The 17,377-nt window shown below is 32.0% G+C and overlaps 1 protein-coding gene across 1 annotated transcript in view; it reads left to right on the top strand.

Moving 5' to 3' along the window:
• LOC124530063 (allatostatin-A receptor) overlaps positions 1–17,377 on the top strand; it is a 96,818-nt gene that overhangs the window by 72,981 nt on the left and 6,460 nt on the right. Inside the window, exon 3 of the mRNA XM_047104050.1 lies at positions 9,111–9,266. Coding sequence (XP_046960006.1) covers positions 9,111–9,266 — 156 coding nt within the window. The remainder of the gene's footprint in view (positions 1–9,110; positions 9,267–17,377) is intronic.

The raw sequence follows: 17,377 nt of genomic DNA, 5'->3' as shown, positions 1-17,377 counted from the left end.
AGTCAAAGAATTCGTTGAGTCTTTGAATAACAATTCGGTGGTTAAAATAGGGATTCCAACTATCACAAGATTTCAGGACCTGTTTGTATTTTTAAGTTTACGATGAGTAGTAAAAAAGACTTCAGTATATTTATCAGTGAAAGGACGGTGTCAGTAAAATTCTTCGTTATTTAAGGTAACCGGTATACTTGTAGACCATTTGAATAATGGTCGTGTTCGATTAGTCGAACAAAGAAACTCCCTCCAGTAACTGGAAGATTAAATTCAAAATGACATAGTAATTTACTAGATAACTTTGTTGTTAACAATTTATTTTAGATTAAGGGTTTAATTTGTTGTACATTAATTTCTCTCAAACTTTACTCCATACCGTTTGGTTTAGGCCACAACTCGTAAAGTGAAAATAATTTAGATTTAAGAGACTATCAGACATATTTTAATATGGCCTGCATTTTTTTTAACATGTTGTTTGTCAGACTTCTCATGGCTACCTGATGATAAGTGGTATACTATTGCCCACATACATTGTGGTATTAGACCTTTATAAATATTAAACATTCCTCATACTACCAATGCGTCATCAAACTTTTGACCTAAAATTTTATAACCCTTACAGTTACACTGGCCTATTTACGCTCAAACCGGAACACATGAAGGCTAAATGTTGCCGTTTGACGGTAGAATATAAGATGAATGGATGGTACCTAAAGACAGACAGACAGGTTTTAATTAAACCATCAGGGTCCATAACGAGACATTAAAAAGTTATAGGTTATATCAAGATAGTTTAAAGCTACCCACACACCAGTGCCATGGTCGGCACGCAATGGCATTAGACATCGCCAGCCAATTGTCATCCATAGCTCCCTACAGGTAGGCCCTAGCTGGGCCAAAGCTTCCGATTCTTCGCGTTCCAAATTCAGTCGGCACACCACATTCTTCAATTCGGAAATTTCGTTCGCCAATACGCCTGCCCAAAGCGGCGAATATTTTGCAATACCGTATATTGCAAAGTACTTACCGATTGCAAATGCATTAGCCACGGCTGTTGAATTATGAAAATGAGTCATCACAGTTGACTACTCACATTATTATTATGATCCACTCATTCTCTAATGTCCTAGATAATACAAACAAAAATAACCTATTTCAGCTTTCTTATGCTCAATTACAACATTAGATCTTATAGTATCTTTGATTAAAACATCACGGATATAAATTAAGAATGGCTCGATTTAATTTATGACATCAAAACGGGTGATCTCGTCAATAAATAAAAGGAAATTAATGATTCTGTATCTAGGTCAATGTGTGTCTCGGCGTGGAGCAAGTGAAAGGGCGGAGCGATTATAAAAAATGGCACGAAATATTTGTTAGTATCTCAATCTACATTTGAAATAAATTAATGATGGATCAAAATTTCTTTGAACTGCTATTATGTTATTTTAACGATGTTTTTTAGTACCGATCTTAGAATGATGAGCTGTTACAGGCACTAGGAGGATGTTGTGATATTTGATCCCAAGGTTGGAGGCATATTGGCGATTTAAGTACTGATGTCTGTGATGGTTGTGAGTAGTAGTGATATAACATCAGATGGTCCATACGATATATATATACATAAATCCAGTGATTCAATAATAGTTTGATTATTTTGGACTCATCACTTATATTTTTCTGAAAAGTTAACTTTTGTTCTGACAAATTTCGTTATGTTGTTTGAAATAATTGATATCGAATATCGATACCCAGATTTTAATCTGTATGCACTCATTGGTACCTAAAAACTAATTGCTAAAGAACTTTGTTCTCTTACAGAGAATATTTTTAGAAGTCTCAGTGCTGTAACCAAGATGGTTAAGTTTGCTATACATGGCGTTTTTGCTCAACATATTACATATATAATGTACATATATGTAGCAACGGCTTAATGAATTTTTAAGGCACCACGAGACGCATGGAACAAACACAATCTTGTTACTCCTGTGACACAATTGCATAAAGCTCTCTTTGAAGTTCTCCCTGAAAGACTTTTCGGAGCAATTTATACGGGCTTACATTAGAATTCTAAAACACGTCAAAGTGTAACTGTTGCCGAATTATTGTAGGATTTGCGAACTTCTAGATGATAGTGTTCTAATAAATATCATTTACTAACATACGATACAAATATGAACTAAAACTAGTTACTGTATAAATTTTGACCGCGTGGAATGGTGGCAAAAATGCTATGAGTTATAATTGAAATGCATACATTAATACATGCATTGCTATTTTTATTTGTGGTTAATTAAAAAACAATAGAGATACGCTGGGTGTCTTCCATCCCTTATGGATGTTCCTTTTTCAAAATTGCTTGTAATTCTTCAATTCAATCTATAAATCGTAATAAATATATGATAATCAATTAGTTTGTGATTGCTTAGTAAGGTTAATTATATTTTCCTTTTCAACTTCGTGTTAAGCGAGTACGACAATAGCCAAGGAGTCCGAACTGTATCTCTCATAACGTTAGTTACCTATTTAGTTTATCTAATAATTTATTTAAATAAAACTAATTATAACGGATGAATCGCGTATAATTAATATACGCGATTCATCCGTTATAATTAGTTTTATTTAAATGTGTAATAATCGCGAAAATTTAAGACAATAATAATTTATTTATTTTTATTTAATTTTAAATATCTTATTCTGAAACCATTACATAGTATAAAACAAAATCGCTTACCGCTGTTTATCCCGATTTATGCTTAGATCTTTAAAATTACGCAACGGATTTTGATTCGGTTTTTTTAATAGATATAGTGGTTCGAGAGGAAGGTTTTTGTATATTATACATGGACAATTTGTAAAGAAACGCGGACAGTTTTAGAAGTTTCTAATATGATGTCGTAAATAAACAAATTCTGTAGTATATTTAGTATCACCATTGCGCACGTGTAAAGCGGGGGCGATTCGCATGTGTATATTCAAATGAAAGCAATTATCCTTACCAACTAAATGAATTTTTAGATTATTTTAGGAGCCATGTAGCAGCGGAATTGGTGTTATTTTTTTCAACGTAAAGCTTACTCTTCAATAAAGGCTATTTTAATTTCCATAATCTATCTCTCTTTAAAGAGATCGTTGTTTGTTTTTGAGAGCATATCGCTCAAAAAGCGCTGAATATTTTGACATGAAATTTATATCATTATATTCAGCGCGTTTCAGAGAAGGCTTTTAGCAAAATATTACCATACGATATAATATGCTAGTATATTTATATAAATAAACAATGACAGTGAACGATGAACGGTTCAGTAACTTTTTGTCCTTTTATTTATGTCAATCACTTTACTTTTATTTCTATCTAAACAAATTGACAAACATGCAAATTCAAAACCAAGGACATATTTGAACTACCACATAAATACTAGTTAATATTATTAGTCATAAAACGACAAAGATTAATACTTAGAACGTTTGAAAGCCAAGATAAATTACAACCAATATGAATCTACGTCAGAGCAATTGACTGAACGATTATTATTATAGTTTTCTAAAATCGAGTTAATACCATTAGTTACTTTGTGTTGTTATGTGAAATTATACTAAAAGAAGGTACAATTAAATGTATCTTCAATAACACTCAGTCCGATAAGGCCTAGAAAAGTAATTCGTTATTGGTGTCAACTGTTTCTTTTTTAAATTATTTATCTATCCATAATATGAGAAACATTTTATCTGTAAAACATATTGTACAGATTATTAACATTAATTAAATAGTTAATACTTACCAATTTTAAATTTAACAAAAATGCACTCATGACAAACGTTTATTCTTAAGCTCAATTGGACCATATCTTCCCTGTCAATATCTCCAGTTCTCCATTCGTTCAACACCATACAGACAATAATCGATAATAGTAACAGCCTGTAAATTTCCCACTGCTGGGATAAGCCCCCTCTACCTTTGAGGAGATGGTCAGGACCATTTACAACCACGTTGCTCCAATGCTGGTTGTTGGTTTTACATGTGGCAGAATTTCGTTGAAATTAGAACACATACAGATTTCCTGACTATATTTTCCTTCACCGCCGTGCTCCATAAACAAATTAAGAACATTAAAGTTCAGCTAACCTAACCTAACCACTGGGCCATCTGGCTCTACATACAATACAACAAAGGCTTTATCACGCACTACGGCTCTACAACAAGCAATCATTTCCACATATAGCTATTTAAACTACTATTACACAAAAAGTTCGGCCATATCTTTCAGCCTGCCCAGCGCATGCCGTCCTCACAATATTTAGCTAGGTCCTTCAGCAACGATAAATTTGCATTTATTTACAATTGTAATGAATCAAATAATAAATTTCTCTTATATTCTCCTGTTTATGAATTAACACTTTGCCTTTAATGCCAAGGACAAATTGCCTTGTACTGTACTCATTTTATATAAATAATTATGGTGCCATAGTTATGTTACAAATTTTTGGATTTATTAGATTTCCCACTATTTCGTTGAGACTAATATCATTCTCTTCAAAATCAGTTTTATATATCTGGGGGCACGACAGTGCCCCAGCTATATCTCGAGCAAAACGGGCACGGCCGTACCAACTTTTCTCGAAGCGATTCGCGGCTGTTTCGCCCCCCCTACATCTTCGACGTGAACAAAGCTAGGAGTTTAGTTTTCGTTTTCACTTTAATTATAATATAAAGAAAACTAATGATACAATTACTAAATGTTGATTTATAATTACAAAATAATTTGAATAGGACTTGCCTTCTATGAGATCTCAAAACTTTTTACGATGGAAAGACTGCATCGAGAGACTTGGCATTTTTTACAGTTAATGTTTTTGGTGGGATTATAATTGTTTGGCTCCTTGGTAACGACCCAGTAAGTCTAATACCTAGTTTATTGAGCGGCGTATTTTAGGCTCAATCTCCGGGATCAATCCAAGCGGATTATTAGTTTTTTTTTTTATTTATAAAAGATCAGTAGGATCTAGATCTAGATTATTTAATAGTAAGCATGGGATATATACATATAACCTGGGAATCTCCTATAGCCATTTGTCAGAATCCTGAACATCTTTCGATAATATTGTTTAGAACTTTAGTCGATACACCGATGCTCAGTGTTTTAGCGCTGTTTCGTTTGTTCAATTATCATGAGCATGCGTTATTTACGTGACTATAATATAATTAAAAGTAAATTTCTTTAAAGTAGATTGTACTGAATTTCTTTTAAAATCAAACAATTAGGCAACAAGACACGGTAGGATTATTTACTAACCTTGAAAATTGAAATTTACCTAAATTATCGGCTGTTACAAGTTACTGAATATAGTCTGTGCGTAATTCATCAAGTCGGGGTAAGTTTTAATCAAGTACAAAATTTGATACATCTATCGTATAATAAATCCAAAAGTGATTACTAAGATCAGAAGTTAGTTCACCTAGTGATAAACAGCGAGAAATAAAATATGAGATCAGTAGACAGAAAATTGTGCAAAATATTTTTAAAGCGGCAACCCTCTCTGGATTTCCAAGAAGTCAATGACCTCATGTTTCAAACCGGAACACAGCAATACAAAGTTGTTTTGCGTGGAATATATGTTAAGTGGATACTGTGGAAGATAGTGTGGAACTTGCACAAAGCCCTTGCAAGAGCTGAGATGGCCGGATCTTAACCGATGATAGCTGGTTCAAACCCAGGCAAGCACCACTATATGTGCTTAATTTTTGTATATAATTCATCTCAAGCTCGGTGGTGAAGGAAAACATCTTGAGGAAACCTGCATGTGTCTAATTTCATCGAATTTCTGCCACACTTGCATTCCACCAAACCGCATTAGAACAGCGAGGTGGGATATGTTCCAAACCCTCTCCTTAATAGAAGAGAAATTTATAGGCTGTTATTTTTCTTTTCTTTACTTAGTATATTCACTTACTATTACTAATACCTAATACATTGAATTTAGCGTGAAATTGACGATCATGTCTAAAATAAGTCGAGCTAAATACAATACCCCGTCATATACGGATGTTGTGTTAAAACTTTATGTCCACGCCAATAATAGTTACCAAGAAAATCGATTATGACACACGGACGAACAACAAAGTCTCACCGTTACTATAAAATATATTTATAAACACACACACACATGCATATAAATGTAGGGATTCTATTTTTAAAACTCGGGGCCTCATGATCTGTGGTCTGTTGTAATCGAAGAAGAAATAAAAATAATTTTTGGCGAGTAACCCTAGGCTTCATACTGTGGCATGTCAAAGAAGTCTTAATTAATTCAATGAAATAATTATTACATCCGAAACTATTTATTTGATATTAATGTGTCTCAAATTATTTTTATAATTAATGATTTAATATTTTTTTAAATTTTAATTTATTTTCTTTTATGTGTAATGTGGCAACATTTTTAAGACTGGCATATATACTGTTGGAATAAACAAGCAAAATCTGCGTCAAATCTACTTTATTTACTCTTTGGTCAAGTCACACAACTTCCCTTAAAAAAGGCGGGAGATTTGTGGCTGACACATTGGGATCGCCATTACAATTATTACTGTGTAATATGAATTATTGATGGTTATTTTTGTTGTATACTAAATGTTTTTTCTTTTGTGTTAGATTGATTGTTATGTTAATTAAAGATGATTGTTTTAGAGGTTAGTCTACTTCCTACTTTTGGCTCTAAAAATACATATATTAATTTAAAAGATATATTGATGTATCAACATTATTAGGAGTGATTGAGAAATACATAATATGTCAATTGGAGTATCGTGAAGCTTGAATTTATTTCGTCGTTGGTAGCAAATGTTGCTTATTATAACGCAAGTATTTGTTGCAGAATTTAAAAAAAAGTTCAGTATGGTATACAGACAGTATGGACCTATGCAGTAGCACAATACTCCATAATACTTATCGACTGCAACATTTATCAATCCGTAACCAATATTTGATAGCAACAGTTGCTATGATAGCATACAGTTATAGAACCGTAGGCACTAGCACCACAGATCGACTGAAATTACTGTAAACGAACTATATTTACGTATTTCCTTTGTTTTTCATAGTTCGCCTATATTGTGTACTTTTAATAGTTCTTGATTAATATTTCATTGCTTACAAGAGTAGTTTTAATTAAAAGACTCATATTCACTTTAATATTACTTACAAAATTCAGATAACCAATTAGGCGAAGTTCAAAATGATTATTTTTTCCACACTGAATATTGTCGATTATTATTTAAGATATGGACCAAACATAAAGCGTCAAATCAAAGTGAAATTTGTTATTAGACTTTTGTTTATAGACGATTTTCATCTTTTCAAAGATGCCTATAGATCTGGTGGCTGGTAGGGTTTTGTGCTAACCCGTCTGGATAGGTATCAACCACTCATCGTATATTCTACTGTCAAACGTTACTCAGTATTATTGTGTTCCGATTTGAAGGGCGAGTGAGCCAGTGTAACTTAAGACTCAAGAGATATGTTCCAAAGGCTGGTGGCGTAATGGCGATTAACATATATTTACAGTTCATTTGCCCATCCACATATATTACATAAAAACTCTACATATATATCGGTAATATGCGGAGATTTGGGTTTAAAATACGAGTACGTACTCAAATACCACTAATTACTTCAATTATAAGCTTACCTTTACCACAAATTGTAATCATACTGGTGTTTAATTGGTCAGCCGATGTGGAATTCGGATTATTAATTTACGAATCGACCAATAATATAGGCCAAAGTGAGCTGTTGACATCGTTTGATGGAACTGGATTAGAAATAATCCTGGACCCCTTTCGTTTGGGAAAACAAAAACGAAACCTTTGTTGACTCTGGCTAAAAGCGTTTGTTTCAAACGAATAATATTTTTAAAATTCAACTCCGACTTATTTGTAAAAACAAAATTTGAGCAATTAGTTATAGCCGTCTTGGTCATGCATATATAAAAATATTTCAATGTGTGCGGAAAATTATAATACAATACGATAATGTCCCACTTACTGGTATCAATTACGGTGGCAAGTATAAGTGGAGTCTTTGTTAACGTAACCTTACTGCAAAGAAGAACTTATAATGTTTTCAAAACCATAAGTGTATTCTCTAATCCCTCATTCTTATAATCCAATGGGACATAATTTACACTCGTTGAGAGACTTATTTTTTTTGATTGAAAAATGAAGTTGCGATGATGATGTAGCTATTAGTTAAATAACCAACTAAGTCTTGTACTCAGAACCTATGGATCTGTAAGATCTAGTGAATTAATTTTTAAGAGATATTTCAAATACAATGTAAAGTACTGTTACGAAAATTTCACTGAAAAATACGTAGAACGCTTTAAGAATTGGACTTATTTAGATTCAAGCGTCTCACCAGACAAATTTGGGTTGACCCGATGACATTTTCAATAATATCTTAAAGGCATTCTAGTTTCATTTAATTATAAGACGAATACGTTTCGAAATTAGTAGCATTATACCTTTATTCGCGAGACAATTATAAGGGTGCGAAGTGTCAGACCCAGACAGTCACGTGCTTGAAAATGAAATAGGACAGAAACTGGCATTAGTAATATATTTATAGACTAAATTTAGGTTGATTATCCTTTATCTGTTGATACTCTAAATGTCAGAACACGTGCCTCATAACTAAAAATTACAGTTTTATTTGACGATTTTTATGATAGATTAACGATCATTGTGATAAGTGTAATGAGGTATATTAGAGTAAAAAGCAAGCTTTACTTGATCATTTTGTGACTTGATTTGATTATACGTATATTAATCACTATCATACTAAACTCCAGAACTTTATCCAGATTCAACATAATATTTGATAATGTATGCGTTCCTTAATACAACCATAAATATATCATCCACCTGCTTTTTTCCCAATTTTATTTGGGATCTTCTCCTTCCATACTTCTATGTCGGACAACATCTTACAAGTAACATTCTTTCTAACCATATCTTCTTTCGCACAAATCCATCCGTCGTTCCATACCCATAAATTATTCCAAAAACTGTTTTCTAATAATATGTTACAGTTATGTATTTTTATTTGTTTCAGATAATCCTGCTAGTGAAGGCGCTGGATGCGTACAATATCACTTACTTCACGGTGACCGCCCAGATCGTTTCACATGTTCTGGCGTATATGAACAGCTGCGTCAATCCAGTGCTGTACGCGTTCCTGTCGGAGAACTTTAGGGTGGCTTTCAGGAAGGTGAGGAAAATCAGTAGACTTGCATCTTACATTTAAAATAGTGCAGTTACAAAAAAAGGTAAATGTATTTTGGTGGTAAAAAGTGGAAAATAAGAGGTAGACGTTTACAAACATACAACAGATGTAATTTGACTCTAAATAATTTCAAGTAAATAATGAACTTGAGAAGTCTCGTGGCATTAACATTATTCAGAAGACAAAAGTTTCCAAATATTTGGATTCAATAAGGAACTAACTCTTTTTTTAAGTTACAAATTTTTACCACATAAAAAAGACATATCCACTTCATCCGAACAGAAAAACTCAAATCAAAGAACATCTTTATATAAAAAGGTACTTAGTAAGTTTGGAACATGAAAAGTTAATTGAATACTCACAACCCTTTCAAGATACAAACTTGTACCGAAAGTAAAAGAACTATTAAATTCTATTCTCTGTCAACGTTTAAAATATTTATTTCAGTATTAGAAACATTCAAAAAATCATTGGAACACCCAAATGCAAAAACGGGTGCTATAAAATATTCAACAACATTTCACGTCTCTCTGCTTTGAAGATTTGTCTTAATGGAAACTGCTTATTGAATGATGAATTATTGATCATCAAAGAAATAACATTGGCAGAATCCGAAAGGCTTTGTTAGGATGTTCTTGAGCTGTTTGAATCACGAAAGTAAATCCCTGTAAATGTCCTACCGGACAAAAACCTTCTCTCATGTTAGGGAAAAGTTTTATAGAATAATCCACTACGATGTTCGAATCATAATTGGTGGATTTAGAGTACTTTTTGCCGTGGCAAAATATTTTCATGGATCATTCCTTAATATTTTTTCTTCGTTGAAGATCACAAAATTACTACAGCCATGAATTAAGCACCGAATATGTCATACTTGCCCGAATACTTGTAATGTAATGTGATGTAAATTTTTCAATATTTTCTCAGTACCAAAAACCCTTTTTATCATTGTTGCTTAAAATTCTATGCCATTTATACCCGCCTTGTGGGATTTTATATAACATTTCATAGCTTATAATACGTGGGTCTCTAAGACGAAGCTAATGTCACCTCATTTGTCAAGACATGATAAGTAGCTCAGGGCTACACGGGAACAGATAAAAAGCCTTTCTGTCTCCCGGTAATCTGGTAAAATGACGCTATGATCTCTTAAAAAGGCGACGTGAATTGTAATCGAATATCAAAGGTTTGGATATCAGTTCATTAAACTTGTAACGATACTGATCTCCCGTGCAAGTGTTTGGTATGAATTATATATTCGCCTAAACGCCTTGGGGATCTTGGGGTTACATCGACTCTTGCGAGACTTATGACAGCAAATGGCATGACGCTCTCTTAAGCAATCATTTCCCTTACCACTCTCTACTCTTTATTCCCTTGTGGATATGGTCCTCATTTGCTGTTATTAATGCAATTTAGTTTGTACTTATATTACCGTTTATTTATATATAATTATCTGTACTGCTGTTTTGATAATGTTTGTCAACACTTAGTCAGTTTTAGGTACTATGCCAACACCTATAGAATTTTGTCTAAGTAAATTGAAAAAAGTTAGAACCAAAATCAAATATAATAATTAACTATTGCACATCTTAAAAAAAGACTAACATTCTTATGTTTTTAAAATTGTAAGTTGTTATAAAATAGAATAGAGAATTTTTCGCAGACAAAGTTAGACTGATTGCTATCACCGGTTTTTAATGTACTCGTACAGTGAATTTTTAACCAACAAACTTTACATTTATTATATCTTGTAAAATAAAGATCCAAAATCCAAATCCGAAAAACCTTCAAGATTCAATTTTAATTTTTTATATAGCTATATATAACTTATACAGATAAGTTATGTGTATGGACGAAACCTCCAATATATCAAGATCACGTCCGGTAAAATCTCATGCAAAAGCGGCACAGATAGAGGCCTTGATAAAACTTTAATTATAACTACTCCCAACACTAATTAGTCTGATGAGGCACGAACTCGACCTATTTATGCTTAATTAAGGAGAGTTCCTTTAGAAACCTCTTAATATGGCAGCCAGGCTTTATAATTTGGCCCACTATTGAATATCGAACACTTGGAAGAAAATTTAGCAAATATAGTTACCAGTAGTTAGTTAACAGTAGTTTAGTAACTAACAGTTCATATCAAAACAAAAAAAATACATTTCAAATTTATCTTGGCAAATGTTCTTTTATTTACAGAAGGTTTCATAATGCACTATCACATTACACAATATACATATATTAAAAATATAAATTAAACATAATCAATGATTAGAGAAAATTATAAAACATTTTTTAATGTTACGTATAGAACGTGTAATAAAATTGAAGTGTCTGTTTGTAATATTAAAACTGCTTTTTTTATTCAATTCATTTGTATGTATAGACGGTACATATACCAAAATAACGTTTTTACAACTTTTGTCTGTCTGTTTGTTCCGGGTAATCTCTGGAACGGCTGGACCGATTTTGACGGAATTTTCTGTGGCAGATAACTGATATAATATGGAGTAACTAAGGCTAAAATAATATTTTACTTTTGAGTTCAAACGCGTACAAGGTCACACTTTTATAATAAATTTCAAATAATACAACCATTATGATATACCATACAATTAGAAATAAGCACATATATAATTCTTTTTTTTTTATTGAACTGAGGGCGGCTGTTATACCGGTCGGTTGAACTAGTCCAATTTTTGTCGTTTTAGCTTTGATCATGTAATACCATGAATGCAGTATTCGATCACGCTATTTACCTCTTTACCTTTCAACCGCAATTGATCAATGGTAAACGGAATTTCTAGCGATGTGAATAACAGAGGTTTGATCCAAATCTTTTGGGCTATTGACCACAACAGCCTTATAAAATCTTTAGGGTAAAATACGAGTATTGGTAATTTTTGTTCATTCGAAATTTGTATTTTTATTGAAATTAACCTATTAGCCTATTAGTATTATTATGCTTTTACTTGCAAATTCTAAGGACTTGGATTCAAGTTTTGAACTGATGACATTTATTTGAAATTTCTTCCAACAAAATCTCCCGGAGTTTTGCAATCAAGAAAATACAATATTATTCGATACAAGATTTTGTAGATGATAAAAAAGCGTGGTTTAATACCTGTTGACTTCCAAGCAGGATATTAATTTAAATAATTGTATTTAACTAACATGACTTTGTATTTTTTAAATGTTGAAAAAGAGTAACTACTGAGTTTCTTGCCGGTTCTTCTCGGTAGAATCTACTTTCGGTGGAAGCTCGTAATTGTAAAATGACGATTCAAAAGTGCTTGTAAAAGTTTATTTTGATTTTTTCTTTTTTTTTGAATATATTGAACTCCTCCAGGTAATTACAGTTATGATTTTATAGCCATTACTTTGCTCTATTTTGTATGTACTTGTAGTGAACTGTATTTTAAATTGTGAGTGGGTGTGGAAGCCGCGGGACTGTATAGGTTTAAAACATACAACTTTTGGTAAATTCGAACTCTAAAACCAGATATTATATATGGTGTTTAAAATGTGCTTCATTATTACTTCTGGGACTAAATGCTTCGACCCCAAACGGCACAATATATAATTTAAAATTAGAGCAGAGTGTTTTCAAATGAAACTTTTACTAATCCTTGATGACTGTCTCCATAGAAATTAAAACTGTTAAATACTCGTACTTGTTGCAAATGACAGTTTTGTCGCTGAATTAATGGATGTTCAGAATTTTAGTTAGAATTTAATTCCTCTAAAACGTACTCGTGTATGAAAAGCATTTGACATTTTTGCTCATACGAAAACTACTATTATTAAATTTTTCGTTTAGAAAACTATTGAACAACTCAAATGAAAAGCAATGTACATTATTTATGATGTGGTTAGAACGCGTGCATCTTAACCGATGATTGCGGGTTCAAACCCAGGCCAGCACCAATGAATATTCATGAGCTTAATTTATGTTTATAATTCAAATCGTGCTTGGAGGTGAAGAACACATCGTGAGGAAACCCGCATGTATTTAATTTCATAGACTTCAGCCTCAGGTGAATTCCACTAACCCGAGTTGGAACAGCGTGGTGGAATATATTCCACACTTTCCCCTGAAAGGGAAGAGGAGGCCTTAGCCCAGCAGTGGAAAATTTACAGGCTGTTGTTGTTTTTGTTATCGTACTTTATTTTATCGTCTGAAAATTAAAATCCAATTCAATGGTACATTTAAATGTTTAAATATAAATAATCATGTTTTTGAAAGGATTTAGCAACTTGTAGTTATTTCTAAAGCACTTCAACTAAAGTAACAATAGAACGAGAGCTCGCGTGTGCTATTTACTATGACAACACGAGCTTCGTTGAAGTTTCAGGATAATGTGACAAAGCAAATTTTACATTCAACTGAAACAAAACCGTTCGAATCGCTACTAAAGCTTGAGTCAGTTATTTCGATAGTAATATAGGAAATGTGTAAAATACTAGTTTGTCTTGATTCATTGCAATCTTCGATGAATTATGTGTAGGCTGGCCGCTAATCGGACCTCACTGCATATAAACTATTCCTTTTATCGCCAGTACACACACACACACACACATCTTATGCCCGTATTTACAAATCAAAATCAAATAATATAATATAATGACAGCATGTAATATCAATTCAATTCTTAGTTTGATGGATTTTAGTTGTGCTCTATATAATATATGATAATAACACTTTTGAATCGTCATTTACCAACTATATTAAGTGAAGCTACCACCGGTTCGGAAAGCAGAATCTGCTGAGAAAAAGCGGCAAGAAATTCGGCGAAAAAAAATATATTGAATAATATTCCTTCTCTACCAATATAATTTTAACATATAATTTGAATTTATGAAACGGCAAAGTTAAAAATGTCTGAGGAATTGTATCATAGAAACGGATACCTTGCCCCAAGATGAATTTATTGACTTTGCGGAGTCGGAAATGTGGGACTATAGGCTTATCCTTACTTCTTGTGTCCATACAATGATTATCACAGATTTTATCAAAGTCATCAATGTTACAATGAATAATCATTAATACTTAATAGTCATTCTTACATACAATTACACCCTTCAAACCGGAACACAACAATAATAAGTCTTGATATTTGGCAGTATAATCTCTGATGAGATGTTACCTTTATTTAACCTAACGAGCTTGCAAAAAACCTACCACCAAGTAAACCATTACTTACCTTTGCTAGTTCGCAGCGAAATAAACACGTGTTCTTTTTGCTTTACAAAGTTCTTTAGAAGTAACATTCTTGAAAATGTGGTTTTGAATTTTGCTGCATCTCTAAATGTAATGTTATTCTTAAATTTATTCTTAATTTATACTACGTTGCAAATAATGGTTTAAACAATTCATATATTATATTAAAATATTCAAAGGATACATTGCGATGGAAATATTAAAGTACAAAAAAGTAAAGTAAAGTAACAGCAAAATTTCCCACTACAGGGCTAAGGCCTCCTCTTCCATTAAGAAGAAGGTTGGAACATATTCCACCACGTTGTTCCAATGCGGGTTGGTGGAATGCACATGGCTAAATTTCGATTAAATAAGACACATGCAGGTTTCCTCACGATGATTTCCTTCACCACCGAGCACGAGATGAGTTATAAACACAAATTAAGCACATATGTGCAGTGATGTTTGCCTGGGTTTGAACCCAAAATCATCGGTTAAAATGCACGCGTTCTTACCTCTGAGCCATTTCAGCTCAATATTAAGATGATTGAAACGAATTTAAATTATCATTATTTTATTTTTTTTCTAATTTAAGAAACTTTATGTGACCTTTACATATTATATTATGTTAAGATATATATAATATATATAGATATATATAAGATATTAACTACCGAGCGCGTTAGAATTTTCATTCATCTTCGAAATGTTAGTAGTTTTAATCTTAATTATATAAACAAATAAAATTGATATGTATATTTGTAATATTAAAATAATATTAGTAAGGTATATAATATTTGCAAAATACTCAAAAAATTACTAATACTCAAACAATTTACCTTATATATGAGATTCAAACAAATAACACAGTTTTTAATTTTATTCTCCGTCGTGCCGTCTGTGTGTGTTCTCTCCGAAAAAGCTCAACCGATTTTGACTAGACTCTCACAGATACATTGTTGATGATTTTTAGGATTAACTCAGTCTACCTTAATTTGCAAAAAATAAGTTAGGTTTCCACAGAAGACATAAAGAAATAAAAGAGTAATTTGTACCGGTGGGACAGTTTGGCCCGCTAGTATAGGTATACTTATAAGGTTTTAAGCTGTTTCTATCCTCGTTCTAAAGAAAAATTCGAAAATAATATTCAAGAATAAAGTATGTTTTCTTATCGACGTTATGATCAAAGAGACTTATTATTTTTAAATTTATCTCAAATAGCAGAAACTTATCAAGAAATAGTATAACGCCCCCTCCCTCGTTTAGGTGAATATCACGTGGGAAGTTTCCACGAAAAAGTTTTAATAACGAACATGATATATATACTAACATAGCATTAATATTGATAGAAACAAATACACGTACCAAAATTAATGTACCAGTTGTTATAATATTCTAAAATAAATAATCAAACTGATAGATTGGTAATAACTATTTGTATGGAATTTCCATTAAAATTTTAGAGTAATTAATGATTCTATACTGATGTTATAAAGAGGAATGAATTGTTTATAATCGAAAAACTATCAACTATTAAACGAATTTCCATAAATTCAATATTAGAAATCTTCTTCATTATTTTGATGCTTATAACTATTAAATTTTATAATCATTAAAGTGAATATCGATCACTATTCCACAGACATGTCTAACTTTGCCGTTTCATAAATTCAAATAATTGAAAAAAAACATTGTTAAAGAAGGGATGTTATTCAATTCAAGATTATACATATGATAAAAAAGCGTGGAATTAATACCTGTTGACTTCCAGGCAGGATATATTAAATACATATATAATCGTATTTAACCAATATTACTGTATTTTTAAATATTGAAAAAGAGTAACTACTTCGTTTCTTGCCTGTACTTTTCGTTAGGATCTACTTTCCGAACCGGTGTTAGCTTCACTTAATATAGTTGTTAAATGGCGATTCAAAAGTGCTTGTAAAGCCTACTTGAATATATGATGATTTTATTTGATATAACTGTCCTAATATGCAGTGAAAAGAACTGAGGTAAAATGAAAAACCGTATCTTAATGCTACAGGCTCAAATGAGAACCAACGCGCTGCTCTTGGTTTGCGTGTTACAGCTCGTTAATGACACGGAATGGATTACGGCAATACCTTTTAGTATCATTTCATAAATCTCTCATCTTGCATCAAAACAGAGTACTCTAATCTCATCATCTATCTTGATGATAGGGCTTTCTGCAAAGCCATCTGGGAAGGTACCACTAATTTGTTGTGGTGTATCATCATTAGCATTGTTGGAGGATGTAGCTAATGTAACATGTACAAGTGACATAACTACTCAGCTCCGAAGTTTGGTGCCTGATGCATTGGTTATATAAACTATTACATGTTGACTTCCAGGCAGGATATATTAATTTAATAATTGTATTAACTTAAAAATTAACTAACATGACTGTATTTTTTTAAATGTTGAAAAAGAGTAACTACTGAGTTTCTTGCCGGTTCTTCTCGGTAGAATCTACTTTCCGAACCGGTGGTAGCTTCACTTAATTGTTAAATGACGATTCAAAAGTGCTTGTAAAAGCCCACTTGAATAAAGTATACTTTGATTTTGATTTTGATTTTTGATATAGTTAATTTTTCTCTCGTCTCCAATATCTACAGGCGTTTTGCCTTCCTGTATGTACTCTTAAAAAAAAAATTATTAATTAATTTTTATCTTATAATGTTTCATAAACAAAATATTCTTCATTCAAGTAAGCTCATAAAAGCGATTTCAAAACGTTATATTATATGTTTGAATTTTATGGTGTTCTACCAAGAAGAAGATAAATAAAATTTTAACAAAAAGAAAAACCGACTTCAAACAAAACAGTATTTTAAAACAAATTAAAATGCACTAAAAAGTAATAAAA

This window comes from Vanessa cardui, chromosome 5 (genome assembly GCF_905220365.1).
Source record: "Vanessa cardui chromosome 5, ilVanCard2.1, whole genome shotgun sequence".
Lineage (NCBI taxonomy): Eukaryota > Metazoa > Arthropoda > Insecta > Lepidoptera > Nymphalidae > Vanessa > Vanessa cardui.
This window is presented reverse-complemented; position numbering and strand designations above follow the sequence as displayed.